The 19,632-nt window shown below is 47.7% G+C and overlaps 1 protein-coding gene across 1 annotated transcript; it reads right to left on the reverse strand.

Annotated features, from left to right (window-relative positions):
- Nucleotides 1–6,274: 6,274 nt before the first annotated feature.
- Nucleotides 6,275–19,395, reverse strand: LOC115473547 (charged multivesicular body protein 6-A). Its single transcript, XM_030208597.1, has 8 exons — nucleotides 19,224–19,395; nucleotides 14,765–14,874; nucleotides 11,301–11,388; nucleotides 10,807–10,893; nucleotides 10,020–10,085; nucleotides 9,505–9,585; nucleotides 9,224–9,278; nucleotides 6,275–7,463 (listed from the first exon to the last, which is right to left on the reverse strand). Exons 1-8 carry the CDS (start codon nucleotides 19,284–19,286, stop codon nucleotides 7,411–7,413), a joined length of 603 nt encoding a protein of 200 aa, XP_030064457.1. The 5' UTR covers nucleotides 19,287–19,395; the 3' UTR covers nucleotides 6,275–7,410.
- Between the last annotated feature and the right edge of the window lie 237 nt (nucleotides 19,396–19,632).

Raw genomic sequence — 19,632 nt, forward strand, 5'->3', positions numbered from 1 at the left:
ACAGACCACCACATTATCCCCTTTAACCAAGATAAAGTCCAAGTGAGACTGCCTCTCCTGCATATTAGTTACTGAGAAAGCCTGGCGTTGGTGACCCCTCTTGGTATGTTTTCCAGTTCTGGAATATTCATTTGAGAATATGGTAGAGATCGCATTTAACTATGGTCTTTGTGCTTCCAGTTCACTTGGAACCAGGGCTGCAGTCTGCTGACACCAGCCTTAATCTGCAACCACACAGGAATCTCTCTCCCATTTTATACCTTCTCCATACGTAATGTGACAGCGCCAAGGCTCATTCTGCAACTCAGTCACTGTGCAAGAACTGATTCTCCCTTCACACTCTCCACAGTAACCCTACCCGATCCAGGGCTTGAACGCCAGGTCTTTCTGGCATTCAGGCAGCCCAAGATTTTAATTTTATACAGTATGGGCAGGTCAGCGGCAGTGCAGAAAGAAAAGAAAGCAAACATGTTTAACATCATTCTCTGCAACTATGAGAGAAAAGGCTATTTCCTGATTCTGCAGGTCTGTTCCAGCATCCTTGGCGTTAATCACCACAACAGATGGAATGAGCAGAGGCAGCTGGGAAAGCTCTGGAGTTTTAATACTAATAGTCCCTACACTAACATCTCACCATCTCTCACTACTAATCCTGCAGCAGCAAAGCTTCTGCCCTGCCACACACTGCAGATTTAAGAGATAGTTTGTTCTGAGACAGAAGCTGCCTGTGTGGAAAAGAGAAGATAATGAGAGGGAATAAAACCTTCAATAGTGCAGGTTACAGAAGTTACTCCACGCCAGGATTCTAGACACATGTCTACAGGTTTCCAACAAACCAGACCACCACATCTCTCCTCCTAGATGTGAGCCAAGTGTCAGGCGGTCATTCACCGTGACAAGGCCCCCAGGTCAATGCGATACTCCTTACACATTCATCCAAAACCAAAGCGAAAGCTTTTCCAAAAAATTCAGACATAAAAAATGGATTTTGGCTGTATGTGTGAATATCGTGCGATGTAAAAATCTTATGCCAAGCTGTTGCACAGTTTCTTATCCTCTACAGCACAGCTTACCCAGAAAAAGCAGGAGCTGTGACTTATGGGAACAATGAGATCATTGTAGCTTCGTGGTATTAGTAATCCACGAGTGTCATAGTTAACAGATTTATGTGACATGCCGCCCAGGCTCGGCTGGTAAACGGCAACAAATACCACATCTCTCATCAGCAAGAATAAAAAAATGGTTTAAACGTTTTTTTAATATGCTGAAGAAATGAAGATAGTTTTTCAAAGTTTATGAGCACAGTACAAACAGACCCACCTTGGACAGATCACTTATATGTCCAATGAAACATAACCATAGCACACTCAATATTCATTTATAACATAGCAATATCATGCTCATCCCAAAGTCTTTTAATCCAAACACAAAAAAACTTATTTTACTTAACTGTGTCACTATTTTGGGTCACAGACATGGACCATGTTTCTCAGGAAGCCGTTCCAAGAAACCCAGCTGAAAAACTTGTATCTTTTGTGCCAGTCCCTCACATTTCAATCTTTAACTTAACGCATGAATGCTAAGTTAAAGACTGAAATGATGCCAAAGGGTGGTGGTTAATGGAGCAGTGCAGTGCTTCAAGGATCGGTGCTGAGGTCGATTCTGTTCAATATATTTGTGAGCGACATTGCTGAAGGGTTAGAAGGTACAGTTTGCCTTTTCATGGATGAGATCTACTACTACTATTTAACACTTCTAAAGCGCTACTAGGGTTACGCAGCGCTGTACAATTTAACACAGGACAGTCCCTGCTCAAAGAGCTTACAATCAAATGGACTAATGTACAGTCAGTCAAGTAGGGGCAGTCAAATTGGGGCAGTCTAGATTTCTTGAAAGGTATATAATAAGGTTTATAATAGAGTGGATACCATAGAGGGAGTGAAAAACATGAAAAAGGATCTGCAAAAGTTAGAAGAATGGTCTAATATTTGACAGTTAAAATGTAGTGCAAAGTGGTGCATTTGGAGAGTAGAAATCCAAGACAGCCATATGTGCTAGGAGGTGAGAGGCTGATATGGACAGACAGGGAGAGGGACCTTGGGGTGATGATGTCCGAAGACCTTAAAGTTTTGAGTTGAATGGCTAAATTGGTGTCTTGGAATGTTGGTAGCATCACTTCACCTATTGGACTTTTCCTATGATCCCTGGCTTTTGCCCCTCATGTTGGGACTCCAAACATTGGATCTTGCTCATCCCATTCCTAAAGGATTTACTGGCTTTGTTCGACAGGACCTTCTTACAGGGAAACGGCAGTGGTTGGTGCCTGATTGTCCTACTTTCTCACACTAGAGAAACTTGATGATCATTCAAGCCGCTTTTGAGCGCCAGGACGTGCATGACTTGAACATCCTGGCAGGCCACTGTTACAGAACTATTTGGGAACCTTTTTGGACTTCATTGAGTTCAATGACTCATAGTCGCATCTTGAATGCCTAACCAACCCATGCTCTTATTTGTGGCACTCGCTGTTTTATCTGATCCTCAGGATCACACCCACTGTTTGGTCTAGAATTGGGGTAGGATGGTTGGGTGGAGGAGTGATTTAAGCATCAAAGGCTTGGGTTTGTTTGACTGCGACTTAGGTTAAGAGAATTGTTCTGCAGTCTTCTATTGCTCTTATACCTTCTGCCTTGTCCTAATAAAGATGATTTAAATAAAACGTAGTGAAATTTTGCAAGTCTGAAAAAGGCAGAAAGGCCAAGTGGTGATGCTTCAGGAAACACATCTGAACTCCTTGGAGCGTAAGAAGCTGTTGTTGTTGCTGGGTGGGGGATTACGTTGAGGGTCCTACCCAGAGGAGTGGCCTAGTGGTTAGGGTGGTGGACTTTGGTCCTGAGGAACTGAGTTTGATTCCCACTTCAGGCACAGGCAGCTCCTTGTGACTCTGGGCAAGTCACTTAACCCTCCATTGCCCCATGTAAGCCGCATTGAGCCTGTCATGAGTGGGAAAGCGCAGGGTACAAATGTAACAAAAATAAAAGAGATACTATTGGAGATTCTACATGGAATGTTGCTATTCCACTAGCAACATTCCATGTAGAAGGCTGCGTAGGCTTCTGTTTCTGTGAGTCTGACGTCCTGCACGTCAGACTCACAGAAGCAGAAGCCTGCGCGGCCACATTGGTGATCTGCAAGGGCCGACTTCTACATGGAATGTTGCTGTGGAATAGCAGAATCTCAAATAGTAGCAACAGTGGAGGACTGGCCTAGTGGTTAGGGTGTTGGACATTGGTCCTGGGGAACTGAGGAACTGAGTTTGATTCCCACTTCAAGCACAGGCAGCTCCTTGTGACTCTGGGCAAGTCACTTAACCCTCCATTGCCCCATGTAAGCCGCATTGAGCCTGCCATGAGTGGGAAAGCGCAGGGTACAAATGTAACAAAAAGTAAATAGATACTATTGGAGATTCTACATGGAATGTTGCTGTGGAATAGCAGAATCTCAAATAGTAGCAACAGTGGAGGAGTGGCCTAGGAGTGGTTAGGGTGGTGGACTTTGGTCCTGGGGAACTGAGTTCGATTCCCACTTCAGGCACAGGCAGCTCCTTGTGACTCTGGGCAAGTCACTTAACCCTCCATTGCCCCATGTAAGCCGCATTGAGCCTGCCATGAGTGGGAAAGCGCAGGGTACAAATGTAACAAAAAGTAAATAGATACTATTGGAGATTCTACATGGAATGTTGCTGTGGAATAGCAGAATCTCAAATAGTAGCAACAGTGGAGGAGTGGCCTAGGAGTGGTTAGGGTGGTGGACTTTGGTCCTGGGGAACTGAGTTCGATTCCCACTTCAGGCACAGGCAGCTCCTTGTGACTCTGGGCAAGTCACTTAACCCTCCATTGCCCCATGTAAGCCGCATTGAGCCTGCCATGAGTGGGAAAGCGCAGGGTACAAATGTAACAAAAATAAAATAGATACTATTGGAGATTCTACATGGAATGTTGCTATTCCACTAGCAACATTCCATGTAGAAGCCTGCGCGGCCACATTGGTGATCTGCAAGGGCCGACTTCTAGTGGAATAGCAACATTCCATGTAGAATCTCAAATAGTAGCAACAGTGGAGGAGTGGCCTAGTGGTTAGGGTGGTGGACTTTGGTCCTGGGGAACTAAGGAACTGAGTTCGATTCCCACTTCAGGTACAAGCAGCTCCTTGTGACTCTGGGCAAGTCACTTAACCCTCCATTGCCCCATGTAAGCCGCATTGAGCCTGCCATGAGTGGGAAAGCGCAGGGTACAAATGTAACAAATATAAAATAGGAAGGCAGGGGTTATTATATTATTTTGTAAGGGTTTCCTTTAGGAGAAGACAAGACGCATTATTGTGGATTCATCCGGGAGATAGAGTATAGCTCATGCTATTTTGAAACCATAAGCTTCTGTTGTTGATAAAAACAATTTAAATTATTTGACATTTACATATTTTTGATAATGTTCCAATCATCACGGGGGACGATTTTAATACAATCTTTGATCCGCTGATGGATAGTTCTAATCAGTCTACGATCGCTCCAGTAGACTCCTCCAGCTGAGTGTCTTTCTTGTGTGCCTCGCTGGACTTCCTTGACTCCAGGAGCTAGTCCTAGCACGGTGACAAAGCTTTCACCCCTCACTCTAGGGCTCTTGATACACTATTGCATATTGTCTATTTTCTCACTTCCTCTGCCCTGTCTTCTTTTTTACAACAAACGGAGATAGACTCCACTCAGGTATCAGACCATGCTTTGTTTTGGATAACCCTGGATTGGGGTTTGGGACTCAAGGGAGGTTTTACTGGACATTTCCTAGACTTGTATTGTGACCCTAAATTTCATACTTATATACGGTGTCAGTGAATAATAAGGAATGCTTCACTGAAAATCATGTTGTTTTTTGGGAAGTGGTCAAAGCTGTCCTAAGAGGTGTCCTATTCGCTGCATAAGTGAGTTAGGGAGGTGGAGCTCCTTCGCTTAGAAGGCCAAGTTGAAAAAAAAAAAACACATGGAACCTCCCGATTCATACCATCTTGCTCAAGGCTAAGTTTTTTGCAAAGGTTTTGGCAAAGCACCTGGCTTGAATTCTTCCGAGGTTGTTAGCGGAATCCCCAGGGGGCTTTGTGCAATTTCATTCTGTGGTGGAAAGAGAATGGGACTTGATATACTGCCTTTCTGTGGTTTTTGCATAATATACGCAGGTACTTATTTGTACCCGGGGAAATGGAGGGGGAAGTGACTTGCCCAGAGTCACAAGGAGCTGCAGTGGGAATCAAACCCAGTTCCCCAGGATCAAAGACCGCTGCACTAACCACTAGGCTACTCCTCCACACCCTGGGAAGAATACGAGGATTTTGGCATCTTTGGAGATGGTGGGCCATCGCTCTACACCTTCTCTGTTAATAGCTTTGATGCAGAGAAGGCATTTGATCAAGTTAATTGGTCTTTTATATTTGAGGTGTTGCATACCTATGGAATAGCTGCAGTTAATCACAGAATCACAGTTATTGCTTTTTTAATCTTCCTGTTGGTTTAAGTGGGAATATTTCTTTATAAATAATTTTAAAAGTCATTGGAATACGTAAAACAAAAGTTATGATTCATAAGCAAACCTGTGCCTCCACCTTCAGTAGATGAACATGGGACTTGTGGGCATGTGTCTGGGAATACACTACAGAACCCAGAATGCTCTGGGGCACAAGATCAGCCTTTTCCTTGCTCTTGCAAGTGATTTGGACCTAACCCCACTGCCTGAGCTGTCATGCAGAAATGGACATTCTTTCTGCTCATACACTCAGGCAGTTCACTTGCTACTACTACTACTATTTAACATTTGTAAAGCGCTACCAGGGTTACGCAGCGCTGTACAATTTAACAAAGGAGGACAGTCCCTGCTCAAAGGAGCTTACAATCCAAAGGACAAAAATGCAGTCAATCAAATTGGGGCAATCTGGATTTCCTGGATAGAGGTACAATGGTTAGGTGCCGAAAGCGACATTGAAGAGGTGGGCTTTGAGCAAGGATTTGAAGATGGGCAGGGAGGGGGCTTGGTATAAGGGCTCAGGAAGTTTATTCCAAGCATAGGGTGAGGCGAGGCAGAAAGGGTGGAGCCTGGAGTTGGTGGAGAAGGGTACTGAGAGGAGGGATTTGCTGCATTACTATAACAAACTATAACAAAAACAAAACACTGCAACTGTCCAACCTTTTTGCACCTTTTATTACAAATGACCTTTTCAGACTGCTTTGTTTTTTTTAAATAAGCAATGAATGGACTCCTTCACTAGGTCTCTCCTTCCAGTACCAAAAATACCAGGTGGCAAAGCTAGAAACTAAAAGTTGAAGGTTTATTTCTAAGGCACAGAATTTCACGGTATGGGGATGGGATTTCTGAAGACCTGGTTTTAAATGTCTGCCCCAAGAGTGATTAACCTGACAGTCCACATTTTTTGGATTCAGCAGCTTCCTTCAGTTCCTTGGGGACTAGGGCTCAGTAGGAGCCCAAATACATTGTGGTTCTTTTTGTCTAATCTGATCTTTTTCCCCTCTTGTCCCTTAGCCCAGCCACTGCAGTGACATTCCTTGACCAGAGTCACAGGCCATGCTTACCTACTAGATGCCATTGCTGTATAATGACAGGAACTCCCTGCACCGTAGTCTCCCGAATAGATCATGAGCACCTTTCTGTGATACAACCATTCGCCAGCTGCAGGAACTAAACCCAGTGCTCCAGCATGGCGCTGCTCCACAGCAGTCGGGTCAGTCCCGATGTGTGTTTGAAAGCCAAAGTAAAGAAAACCACTAATGGCAAAGAAATGTCTGTTTTATTGCCAGAAGCTCTCATTTTTTTTTTTCACTACTAGGTTCACTACTTTTTTTTTTTTCTTAACCAGGAGACTGCCACTACAGCACTTGTGTCCACATTTCAACCTGCAAAAGCTTCAGTACGCCCGATACCATGGCCACGAGCACAAACTATTATAAAGCAGAGAGAACCGCATCTTGAGATACAATGTGCATTTCCCAGTACCACACATATTACTGAACCCAGAGTACAGGCAAACTGCTGAACACGAGGACGGGCAGAACCAGGAACAAAGGCTGCAATTTATCGAAATGTAAGGAGGCCCTTAGCCTCCGGTTCTGGGGCTCATTTTTAACGGAAGAGAAGCTGAGCAGCTAAATTGTTGTGGCCTGACGTTTACAATACAAAAGAAAAACTCTTTACAAGAGCAGTCAGGCAGTTGCTGTTTCCGCATCGGTGTGTTAGGCGAGGCAGCTACCCAGCACATCCCGAGGTGGGCTTGTTCCTGCTTTCCAAAAGTGCTTGCGCTGTCCTCCTCACGGTGCCTGGTCTTCAGAGTTCCTGCTGAACCACAGCACGTCTACGATGCAGCCACCAGCTCCCCTTTCGGTCTGGCCTTGACAGCTTCTTTGTCTACGCAGAGGCAGAGACAAATATATTACAGACCAATTCCAGGCCCTCCGTTGGGGCTCTGATACTACAGTTTCAATACAGCATAAAATTAATAGTGCACATGTAATAACCTAAGACCAATTAGTGTCTATTTCAAATCCCTTCACTCTCCCCCACTCCATGAGATCTGAGGGTGCCTAAATGAACTTCCGCTCAGCTCTGAAAACACACTTGTCTCAGCTGGTATTTAATCCACCTGAATCATTCTGTTATTCCTAGCTTTAGGATGGCTGCTGTGGGCTGTTAATCTTAGCTAGATTGCTTGGATGTGTTTGTCTGTTTTACACTTTTATATTTGAATGGATTCCTTTTCCTTCTTTTATTTAGATTTTTTTTTTTTTTAATTGTGAACCGCTCCGATTTGTTATACAAAAGGGGCAGTATACAAAGTATAATAAGCGATAAACAACGATAAATGGTTCCTGGCTGAAAGTGGATCAGGAAGTTCCCATAGTACATGCAGTTCACACACCCATGTCTGGTGTCTTCCCCATAAAAAAAAATTCCTGGCCTCAGGGAGAGACGCATTCCCCATAGCTATTCTCTGTTGCATGTGCTCAGATCTCATAGGTAAGTATTACCATACTGGGACATATCAAAGGTCCATCAAGCCCAGCATCCTGTTTCCAACAGTGGCCAATCCAGGTCACTAATACCTGGCAAAATCCCAAAAAAGCTGAAGGCATTTTATGCTGCTTATCCCTTATTGCCTCTCACTCACACAGTTCTCCACAGTGTAAATTGTAAGTGATAGCTCATAATAATTTTTCAACAAAGGAAAGAAAAGGTAATAACAGCCTACAGGAACATCTTTCTAATCCTTCCAGTGTCAGAAAAAAATGGCTGATAAGCACTACAAAAGCTGCATTAAACCTACAGAGACATCACACAGAAGAGGAATCCCCCATCTTAGATGTTTCTTTGAACTCTGCTTTACACTGCAACAAAAGGAACTCCAGGTTTTATTCTATCTGTGGCTTAGGGAAAAAAAACCTCAGATTGCAGCCTGACTGCCACATTTCACACAGGCTGATCCTATCAGCTGGCCAGAGTACTACTCTGTGCAAGAGACTCAGAAGGGAAAGCAGCTTCCGCTCTAACAGCAGAACTGAGGGGTTCAGTCTCAGGAGAGACTCCCTTAATCCTCCATCAGTGAGGGATGTGGTCTTGTCTAGGCAATGTGATGGAGACCTTGAGGATGAGGCAGAATAAAGACACACAACATTTGCATCTAAAATTATGTGAAACTGATTTTTCCTACATAAGTAATGCCATACTGGGAAAAGACCAAGGGTCCATCGAGCCCAGCATCCTGTCCACGACAGCGGCCAATCCAGGCCAAGGGCACCTGGCAAGCTTCCCAAACGTACAAACATTCTAAACATTCCTGGAATTGTGGATTTTTCCCAAGTCCATTTAGTAGCGGTTTATGGACTTGTCCTTTAGGAAACCGTCCAACTCCTTTTTAAACTCTGCTAAGCTAACCGCCTTCACCACTTTCTCCGGCAACGAATTCCAGAGTTTAATTACGTGTTGGGTGAAGAAAACTTTTCTCTGATTTGTTTTAAATTTACTACACAGTAGTTTCATCGCATGCCCCCTAGTCCTAGTATTTTTGGAAAGCGTGAACAGACGCTTCACATCCACCTGTTCCACTCCACTCATTATTTTATATACCTCTATCATAATGTGATTTGGAGAAGTGCTATATGATAGCGTACCTGGGAATTTGTCAGGGAGTGGTTCCGTTGGCGCCTCTGGAAGATCGAGGTCTTCCTGTAGAAGCATTAAACAAGATTGTCAGTCATCTAATAAAAAGATTAGAAACTCTCTGCTTCCTTTCCCTTCCACTACGCTGGCAATTAATTCATCCTCTTCTGGCTTTAAAGATAGATACACTGATGCAATCTGACAGTTTAGTTATTTCTAAAAGATAATTTTCTCCATTTCATGTGGTAATTTTTCTTGACTAATAAGATAAAAGGATCACGTGGAAGCTCACCTGAACAATAGCATCCAACTCCTCCAGGATCGCCTCTTCATCCTCTGCACTCAGACTGCCAGCGAGCATTTCATCAATTTGCTGCAAGGAATACAAGGAGAGGCAAGGTAACAACTGTGAGGACCATCCCGCAACATCTACCCATTTTCCCCCGTTCATCCATCGCTCCGCACCTCTCTGGCCCCCTCCCGCACACCCCCATTATCCCCCATCCATCCACTGCCCCTCACATACGTCCTTATTGCCCCTCAGCCCCCCTCCCGCGTGTCCCCATCGCTCCTCAGTTCTCACCCCCCCCCCCCCCGCATGTCCCCATCACTCCTCAGTTCTCAACCCCTCCCCCCACAGGTCCCCATCGCTCCTCAGTTCTCAACCCTTCCCCCCACAGGTCCCCATCGCTCCTCAGTTCAGCCCCACCCTGCACGTCCCCATCGTTCCTCAATTCTCAAACCACCCCCCCTCCGTACGTCCCCATCACTCCTCAGTTCTCAGTCCCCCTGCATCTACCCACTTACTCTCTGGTATTCAATAGATTCTTGTGTTTCATCCATGATTCTTTCCACTTCTTCTATTGACATAACCTTCGGATAGAACAGAAAGGTACAATCAGTTAAGTTCTCATCTGCAGGAAAAGGATAAGACATTAAGAAAAATGTGCTTAGAGCCATGGCTGAAAACCTCGATACAGTCTGAGAGAGCTACAAAAGGAACCACACTCCAGACTCACTGCAGGCACTGGCTCAAGATTAGGAAAGTATCTATAATGGACCATCTTATCCTTACACAAGGGGAGCCAAAGGTTTGTTTTACATCATCTATATATATAAAAGGCACCTCCAACGTTCCAATGAAGCCTCAAGCCGGAAACTTGAGGCGCCAGAGATATCCGGTTTGGCCTGCAGTCAGTGTAGCTCCGCCCTCACGTCAAAACACGATGATGTAGAGGGCGGGGGAAGGCACAACGCACGAGTTCCACAGATTCTGTGACAGCAGCAGGGAGAGCGCTGCGAACTTTAATCACAAACTCACAACCAAGTGACTGAGGGATGGGGGGGTGTGGAAATCGGGAGGGACGGGGGGGGGGGTCTGGAACTCGGAGGGGGGGATTACCTTGCTAGCGCCCTTCATTTTTATCCGAAACGGGCATTTCTCACTAGTTTAACATAAAATACAGGACAGTATAACACAAACAAAATAATCTATGTCAGAAAGTCTTAGGCAACTCAGACCTTGTACGTCTGACAGGGGTCTGTACACGGTCTGAGTGGACAATACAGAGACTCTCTTGGTTGCAGTACCCACCTCATGCATTTTCTTCAAACATTCATTGCCCACTTTCAGGCCTTCAATCACTTTCATTTCTATTTGTGTAAATTCAATATCTTGAACCTAGAGAACAAAATTGAGAATATCACAAACCAAACAGAGCAGCAATGATGGCTGGTCCCCCCTGAACTGCTCTCATGCTTGTAACTTTCTGCAATATTCTGAGGCTTTGCAATCTCATCACATCAGGTAGACCCGGAAAGATGATGGCAACACATTCGAGAAACCACTTGTCCCCTTTTTTTACGATACACACCGAGGTGAAATTGTGTCATACCTGATAAGTTTCCTTTCTTTTAGTCAGGCTGTATTACCACCAGCAGTTGGTGGCAGAGAAAAACTGATCTCTTCCAGTGAGCTGACCGGTATAACCTGATCTAATGAACAAGATGTCTTTTCTGATACAAGGGATGACAACCCATCTATGCACTATTCCAAACACTGGCAATTGCACAGCCAGATTTACTTACCAGGCGCTCCAAATTACTGATCTGGTTCTCAGTTTTATCCAGAAGTTGCTCCTGGTATCTTTTCTTTTTCAAGAGCAGCTTAGCTTTCCTGAACGAACAGAAAACAGGAAAAAAAATGGCAATTCATGCCATTACATTCTGGCTGGATTTCAGGGGAGTGCAGGAGTTACATATGTGGGTATAGCTAGCATATGAACTAAAACACAAATTTCACTACACCAACTACATAAAATGACAGCAGATAAAGACCATATGACCTATCCAGTCTCTCCATCCTTCCTCTCCCTATGTGCTTGTCCCATGCTTTCTTGAATTCAGATACAGTCTTTATCTTCACCATCTCCACCAGGAGGTCCTTTCATGCATCCACCACCTTTTCCAAAAAGAAGTATTTCCTTAGATTACTCCCGAGTCTATCCCCTTTCACCTCATCCTACGCTCCCTCATTCCAGAGCTTCCTTTCAATTGAAAAGGTTTGGATAAGTTCCTGGAGGAAAAGTCAGTAGTCTGTTATTGAGATGGACACGGAGGAAGCCACTGCTTGCCCTGGAATTGGTAGTACGGAGAATGTTGCTACTATATGGGCTTCTGCCAGGTACTTGTGACCTGGACTGGACACTGTTGGAAGCAGGATACTGGGCTTGATGGACCATTGGTCTGACCCAGTATGGCTATTCTTATGTTCTTATGAAACAGACTCACCTCCTGTGTTTAAATGTCAACAGACTTGAAGACTAAAATATGTATACTCTGAAGGAGAGATGGGACAGGGAAGATATGATACAGACATTTAAATACTGGAACAATATTAATGAATGAACAAACTTTTTCCACAACACAGGAAAGCCACAGAACTAGAGGACATGAAATGAAGCTGCAAGAAGGGAAACTTAAAAGCAAATAGTTTTTCACAGAAAGGGTGGCGGATGCCTGGAAAGCTCTTTCACAGGAGGTCCGTGGGAGAAAAATGGTGACAGGATTCCAAAAAGTCATAGGATAAACAGAGGATTTCTATATGGCAAAAGAATGATATTAAAGTCTAGAGTAATTCCAACAAAAATAAAACATAAATGACCTTCACAGTTTTACAAAAGGAGATTTGTACTGGGGGGGGGGGGGGGGGGGGGGGGGGGGGGTTGGGTAACCCACACACAGCAGCAGGTACCAATCCTGACCACCTTTCTGGGAAGGCCGGATTGACCACGTTAGCCTCTATCTACTACCGTGTTTCCCCGAAAATAAGACACTGTCTTATATTTATTTTTCCTCCCCAAAACGCACTAGGTCTTATTTTCGGGGGGATGTCTTATTTTCTGGGAAACATCGGTCGCCCCCCCCCCCCCCCCCGAGGTCGCCGGGCTCCCCCTCCGTCACTCCTGGAACTAACCTGAAGCTCCTTTCACCTTCGTTATGTTGCATCAGGCGAGAGCGGGACACGGAAGGAAGGAGAGGTCTGCCCTGCTGCTTCGAATCCGAACTTGCGAAGGTGAAAGGAGCTTCAGGTTAGTTCCAGGAGCGACGGAGGAGGGGCCCGGCAACCTCAGGTGGGGGGGGGGGGGGCGACCTCAGGTGGCTCTCGGCAGCCCTGCTTAAAAAAAAAAAATTTGGTAGGTCTTACTTTTGGGGGGATGTCTTATATTTTAAATTTGCAGGAAACCCCCGGTAGGTCTTATTTTTGGGGTAGGTCCTATTTTCGGGGAAACACGGTATGTTGCTATGATTCTCTGATTGATGAGAGATGGTTCCACTTATCCTTGAACAGATTTAAGGTCTTTAGGCTTTATACAAGCCAACCTACTCCCTTTATAAGGGCTCAGAGTGAACCTTCTGTTTGCTGCTGACTAACTTGAATAGGGCTGAAGCTATTTTTTTACATAGTAACATAGTAAATGACAGCAGATAAAGACCTTATGGTCCATCCAGTCTGCCCAACAATATAAACTCATTTTACATGGTATGTGATACTTATACCTGAGTTTACTTATTTACCCCAACTTTGTCCTTTAGATTGTAAGCTCTTCCGAGCAGGGACCGTCCTTATTGTTAACTTGTACAGCGCTGCGTAACCCTAGTAGCGCTTTAGAAATGTTAAGTAGTAGTAGTAGTTTGATTTGTCCTTGCCATTCTCAGGGCACAGACCGTAGAAGTCTTCCCAGTACTGTTCTTGTACTAAAAGTTCTGAAGATTCTGGAATCCTAAAGAGTTACAAGATTCCGGAATCCCAATTAGTAGCAACATTCCATGTAGAACCCCAAAGAGTAACACAGTAACATAGTCAATGACAGCAGATAAAGACCTTACGGTCCATCCAGTCTGCCCAACAAGATAAACTCATTTACATGGTATGTGATACTTTATACCAGAGTTTGATTTGTCCTTGTCATTCTCAGGGCACAGACCGTAGAAGTCTTCCCAGTACTGTTCTTGTACTAAAAGTGCTGAAGATTCTGGAATCCTAAAGAGTTACAAGATTCCAGAATCCCAATTAGTAGCAACATTCCATGTAGAACCCCAAAGAGTAACACAGTAACATAGTCAATGACAGCAGATAAAGACCTTACGGTCCATCCAGTCTGCCCAACAAGATAAACTCATTTACATGGTATGTGATACTTTATACCCGAGTTTGATTTGTCCTTGTCATTCTCAGGGCACAGACAGTAGAAGTCTGCCCAGTACTGTTCTTGTACTAAGCTCTGAAGCTAACGTCAAAGCCCCTTAAAAGTTATACTCCAGCCTATCCATATCTATTCAGTCACAATCAGGGCATAGACCATAGAAGTCTGCCCAGCACTCTTCTTGTACTAAAAGTTCTGGAGATTCTGGAATCCTAAAGAGTTACAAGATTCCAGAATCCCAATTAGTAGCAACATTCCATGTAGAACCCCAAAGAGTAACACAGTAACATAGTAAATGACAACAGATAAAGACCTGAACGGTCCTATCCAGTCTGCCCAACAAGATAAACTCATTTACATGGTATGTGATACTTTATACCCGAGTTTGATTTGTCCTTGCCATTCTCAGGGCACAGACCGTAGAAGTCTGCCCAACACTCTTCTTGTACTAAAGGTTCTGAAGCTAACATTGAAGCCCCTTTAAAATTTACACTCCAGCCCATCCATATCTATTCAGCCACGATCAGGGCACAGACCATAGAAGTCTGCTCAGCATTGGTTTTGCTCGCCAATCACCGGTGTCACCACCCAATCTGTATATCCATCCCTTCTAAACAAGATTCCTTTGTGTTTATCCCACATGTGTTTGAATTCCATTACCGTTTTCATCTCCATCACCTCCCGCGGGAGGGCATTCCATGTATCCACCCCCCCCCCCCTGTGAAAAAATACTTCCTGACATTAGTCCTGAGTCTGCCCCCCTTCAACCTCAATTCATATCCTCAGGATTATTATCTTCTTTCTGTTGCCATATGGGAAAGGTGGACTTTTTTTTCGCTCACTTACTCTTTTTTGCCATCTCGCAGCAGCTGGCGAGCCACTTCTCTCTCCCGTTCCAGCTGCAGAGTGATTTTCCTCTGGTACTGCTTCAGTTTATCTCTCTGCTGCTTCAATTGCTAAACAAGGAATACGATGCACTTAGACTACAACATCATATGTAAGTACAGAAATGCAGTATGCTGAAGTTATAATGTGTTAGCAGAGGCATCAGAATAGAACAGATATAAGGGAGAAAATCTCAGGTTAGGAGTTAATTTGGGGATTAGGGAAGCACAAGATCTTCCTGGCAGCCACTGGTCTTCTGACAAAAGTCATCTCACTACTAGTATTGCACAAAACAAGCAAGCACAGTAACATCACAAAATGCAGTGTAATAAGGGGAATGGGAGATTCACTAGGCAGTGCTGCCCATCGGTACAAGACTAAGAGAAATGGATTACAAGAAAAGAGCTGGATTAATTGGTATTGCTCTTGAACTGCGTAGGTATAGGCAGAATACAAGAACAGAGCTATTATTATTATTAGTTACATTTGTATCCCACATTTTCCCACCTTTTGCAGGCTCAATGTGGCTTGTTAGCTATTAGGTTAATGCTTCACATCTGTGCTATTTGAACACCTTGTCATCAACCATGTGTAGCACCTTCTCCTGATCCCACAGCACCCCAACACCCACACAACACAGCCCAGACCCTCCTTTGAGCCACCCTCAATCCTACATCCAACCCCATCCCCATGTTCTCTCCTTCCACATTAGCACAGCCCGTTGCCCCCTCCCCCCATCCCACTCCCCTCCCATCAGTGGCACAGCCCAGTCACTCCTTTGAGCCACTCTCAATCCTACATCCAACCCCATCCCCCATCCCCATGTTCTCTCCTTCCACATTAGCACAGCCCGTTGCCTCCCCCCATCCCACTCCCCTCCCATCAGTGGCACAGCCCAGTCACTCCTTTGAGCCACTCTCAATCCTACATCCAACCCCATCCCCCATCCCCATGTTCTCTCCTTCCACATTAGCACAGCCCGTTGCCCCCTCCCCCCATCCCACTCCCCTCCCATCAGTGGCACAGCCCAGTCACTCCTTTGAGCCACTCTCAATCCTACATCCAACCCCATCCCCCATCCCCATGTTCTCTCCTTCCACATTAGCACAGCCCGTTGCCTCCCCCCATCCCACTCCCCTCCCATCAGTGGCACAGCCCAGTCACTCCTTTGAGCCACTCTCAATCCTACATCCAACCCCATCCCCCATCCCCATGTTCTCTCCTTCCACATTAGCACAGCCCGTTGCCTCTCCCCCAGCGAAGCCCCCTCCCCATCCCACTCCCCTCCCATCAGTGGCACAGCCCAGTCACTCCTTTGAGCCACTCTCAATCCTACATCCAACCCCATCCCCCATCTCCATGTTCTCTCCTTCCACATTAGCACAGCCCGTTGCCTCTCCCCCAGCGAAGCCCCCCTCCCCATCCCACTCCCCTCCCATCAGTGGCACAGCCCAGTCACTCCTTTGAGCCACTCTCAATCCTACATCCAACCCCATCCCCCATCTCCATGTTCTCTCCTTCCACATTAGCACAGCCCGTTGCCTCTCCCCCAGCGAAGCCCCCTCCCCATCCCACTCCCCATCCCACTCCCCTCCCATCAGTGGCACAGCCCAGTCACTCCTTTGAGCCACTCTCAATCCTACATCCAACCCCATCCCCCATCCCCATGTTCTGTCCTTCCACATTAGCACAGCCCGTTGCCTCCCCCCATCCCACTCCCCTCCCATCAGTGGCACAGCCCAGTCACTCCTTTGAGCCACTCTCAATCCTACATCCAACCACATCCCCCATCTCCATGTTCTCTCCTTCCACATTAGCACAGCCCGTTGCCTCTCCCCCAGCGAAGCCCCCTCCCCATCCCACTCCCCTCCCATCAGTGGCACAGCCCAGTCACTCCTTTGAGCCACTCTCAATCCTACATCCAACCACATCCCCCATCTCCATGTTCTCTCCTTCCACATTAGCACAGCCCGTTGCCTGTCCCCCAGCGAAGCCCCCTCCCCATCCCACTCCCCTCCCATCAGTGGCACAGCCCAGTCACTCCTTTGAGCCACTCTCAATCCTACATCCAACCCCATCCCCCATCTCCATGTTCTCTCCTTCCACATTAGCACAGCCCGTTGCCTCTCCCCCAGCGAAGCCCCCTCCCCATCCCACTCCCCATCCCACTCCCCTCCCATCAGTGGCACAGCCCAGTCACTCCTTTGAGCCACTCTCAATCCTACATCCAACCCCATCCCCCATCCCCATGTTCTGTCCTTCCACATTAGCACAGCCCGTTGCCTCCCCCCATCCCACTCCCCTCCCATCAGTGGCACAGCCCAGTCACTCCTTTGAGCCACTCTCAATCCTACATCCAACCCCATCCCCCATCCCCATGTTCTGTCCTTCCACATTAGCACAGCCCGTTGCCTCCCCCCATCCCACTCCCCTTCCCTCCCATCAGTGGCACAGCCCAGTCACTCCTTTGAGCCACTCTCAATCCTACATCCAACCCCATCCCCCATCCCCATGTTCTGTCCTTCCACATTAGCACAGCCCGTTGCCTCCCCCCATCCCACTCCCCTCCCCTCCCATCAGTGGCACAGCCCAGTCACTCCTTTGAGCCACTCTCAATCCTACATCCAACCCCATCCCCCATCCCCATGTTCTCTCCTTGCACATTAGCACAGCCCGTTGCCTCCCCCCATCCCACTCCCCTCCCCTCCCATCAGTGGCACAGCCCAGTCACTCCTTTGAGCCACTCTCAATCCTACATCCAACCCCATCCCCCATCCCCATGTTCTCTCCTTCCACATTAGCACAGCCCGTTGCCTGTCCCCCAGCGAAGCCCCCTCCCCACAGGAATTCTCCACCCACTCCCCTCCCATCAGTGGCACTGCCCAGTCACTCCTTTGAGCCACTCTCAATCCTACATCCAACCCCATCCCCATGTTCTCTCCTTCCACATTAGCACAGCCCGTTGCCTCCCCCCATCCCACTCCCCTCCCATCAGTGGCACAGCCCAGTCACTCCTTTGAGCCACTCTCAATCCTACATCCAACCCCATCCCCATGTTCTCTCCTTCCACATTAGCACAGCCCATTGCCTCTCCCCCAGCGAAGCCCCCTCCCCATCCCACTCCCCTCCCATCAGTGGCACAGCCCAGTCTCTCCTTTGAGCCACTCTCAATCCTACATCCAACCCCATCCCCCATCCCCATGTTCTCTCCTTCCACATTAGCACAGCCCGTTGCATCTCCCCCAGCGAAGCCCCCTCCCCCCAGGAGACCCATTCTCCATCCCACTCCCCTCCCATCAGTGGCACTGCCCAGTCACTCCTTTGAGCCACTCTCATTCCTACATCCAACCCCATCCCCCATCCCCATGTTCTCTCCTTCCACATTAGCACAGCCCGTTGCCTCCCCCCATCCCACTCCCCTCCCATCAGTGGCACAGCCCAGTCACTCCTTTGAGCCACTCTCAATCCTACATCCAACCCCATCCCCCATCCCCATGTTCTCTCCTTCCACATTAGCACAGCCCGTTGCATCTCCCCCAGCGAAGCCCCCTCCCCATCCCACTCCCCTCCCATCAGTGGCACTGCCCAGTCACTCCTTTGAGCCACTCTCAATCCTACATCCAACCCCATCCCCCATCCCCATGTTCTCTCCTTCCACATTAGCACAGCCCGTTGCCTCCCCCCATCCCACTCCCCTCCCATCAGTGGCACAGCCCAGTCACTCCTTTGAGCCACTCTCAATCCTACATCCAACCCCATCCCCCATCCCCATGTTCTGTCCTTCCACATTAGCACAGCCCGTTGCCTCCCTCCATCCCACTCCCCTCCCCTCAGTGGCACAGCCCAGTCACTCCTTTGAGCCACTCTCAATCCTACATCCAACCCCATCCCCCATCCCCATGTTCTGTCCTTCCACATTAGCACAGCCCGTTGCCTCCCCCCATCCCACTCCCCTCCCCTCCCATCAGTGGCACAGCCCAGTCACTCCTTTGAGCCACTCTCAATCCTACATCCAACCCCATCCCCCATCCCCATGTTCTCTCCTTCCACATTAGCACAGCCCGTTGCCTCCCCTCCCCCCTTCTCCATCCCACGCCCCTCCCATCTGTGGCCCAGCCCAGTCACTCCTTTGAGCCACTCTCAATCCTACATCCAACCCCATCCCCCATCCCCATGTTCTCTCCTTCCACATTAGCACAGCCCGTTGCCTCTCCCCCAGCGAAGCCCCCTCCCCATCCCACTCCCCTCCCATCAGTGGCACAGCCCAGTCACTCCTTTGAGCCACTCTCAATCCTACATCCAACCCCATCCCCCATGTTCTCTCCTTGCACATTAGCACAGCCCGTTGCCTCTCCCCCAGCGAAGCCCCCTCCCCCCCAGGAGCCCCCTCCCCTCCCCTCCAGCCCAGCCCCTCCCTCACCAGCACCGCCTTGTCCTGCTCCGTCACTCGGCTCCGTCTCTTTCGTCCAAATATGTTGCCCATAGTCCCGAGAGCAACACTGGGCCCTGCGGCCTCCGCCCCGGCGCCGGGACCCCCGTCTCCGCCCAGTACAGGGGCCCCAAAGGGACAAACCGAATCGCCAGAAAAAGCAAAGCGGAAATGGCGCCTTTTCCGCCGGCCTGACGTCACGACGGAGGGATTCAGCTTCCGGGCTCGTGGCAGGACTGACGGGGCGGGGCTTAGATGCCGGGTCTTGAAGTCCTGTGAGGAGCGGGAAGGGGAAACTTGGTGGGGGGAGGAGTCTCGGCGCTGCCCCTGCTCTGAAGCTCATCCTAACCGAGGAACGACATGACGTCAAAAAGCTGAAGCCACTAGTCTCTGTTTCCCC

The sequence above is a fragment of the Microcaecilia unicolor genome, chromosome 6 (genome assembly GCF_901765095.1).
Source record: "Microcaecilia unicolor chromosome 6, aMicUni1.1, whole genome shotgun sequence".
Lineage (NCBI taxonomy): Eukaryota > Metazoa > Chordata > Amphibia > Gymnophiona > Siphonopidae > Microcaecilia > Microcaecilia unicolor.

Coding starts and splice junctions, on each gene's coding strand:
- LOC115473547 (XM_030208597.1), bottom strand. CDS start 19,286: ATGGGCAACATATTTGGACGAAAGAGACGGAGCCGAGTGACGGAGCAG. Junction 14,875..19,223: donor AGCAGGACAAGGCGGTGCTG/GTGAGGGAGGGG, acceptor TTCCTTGTTTAG/CAATTGAAGCAGCAGAGAGA. Junction 9,586..10,019: donor AATCTATTGAATACCAGAGA/GTAAGTGGGTAG, acceptor TATTCCTTGCAG/CAAATTGATGAAATGCTCGC.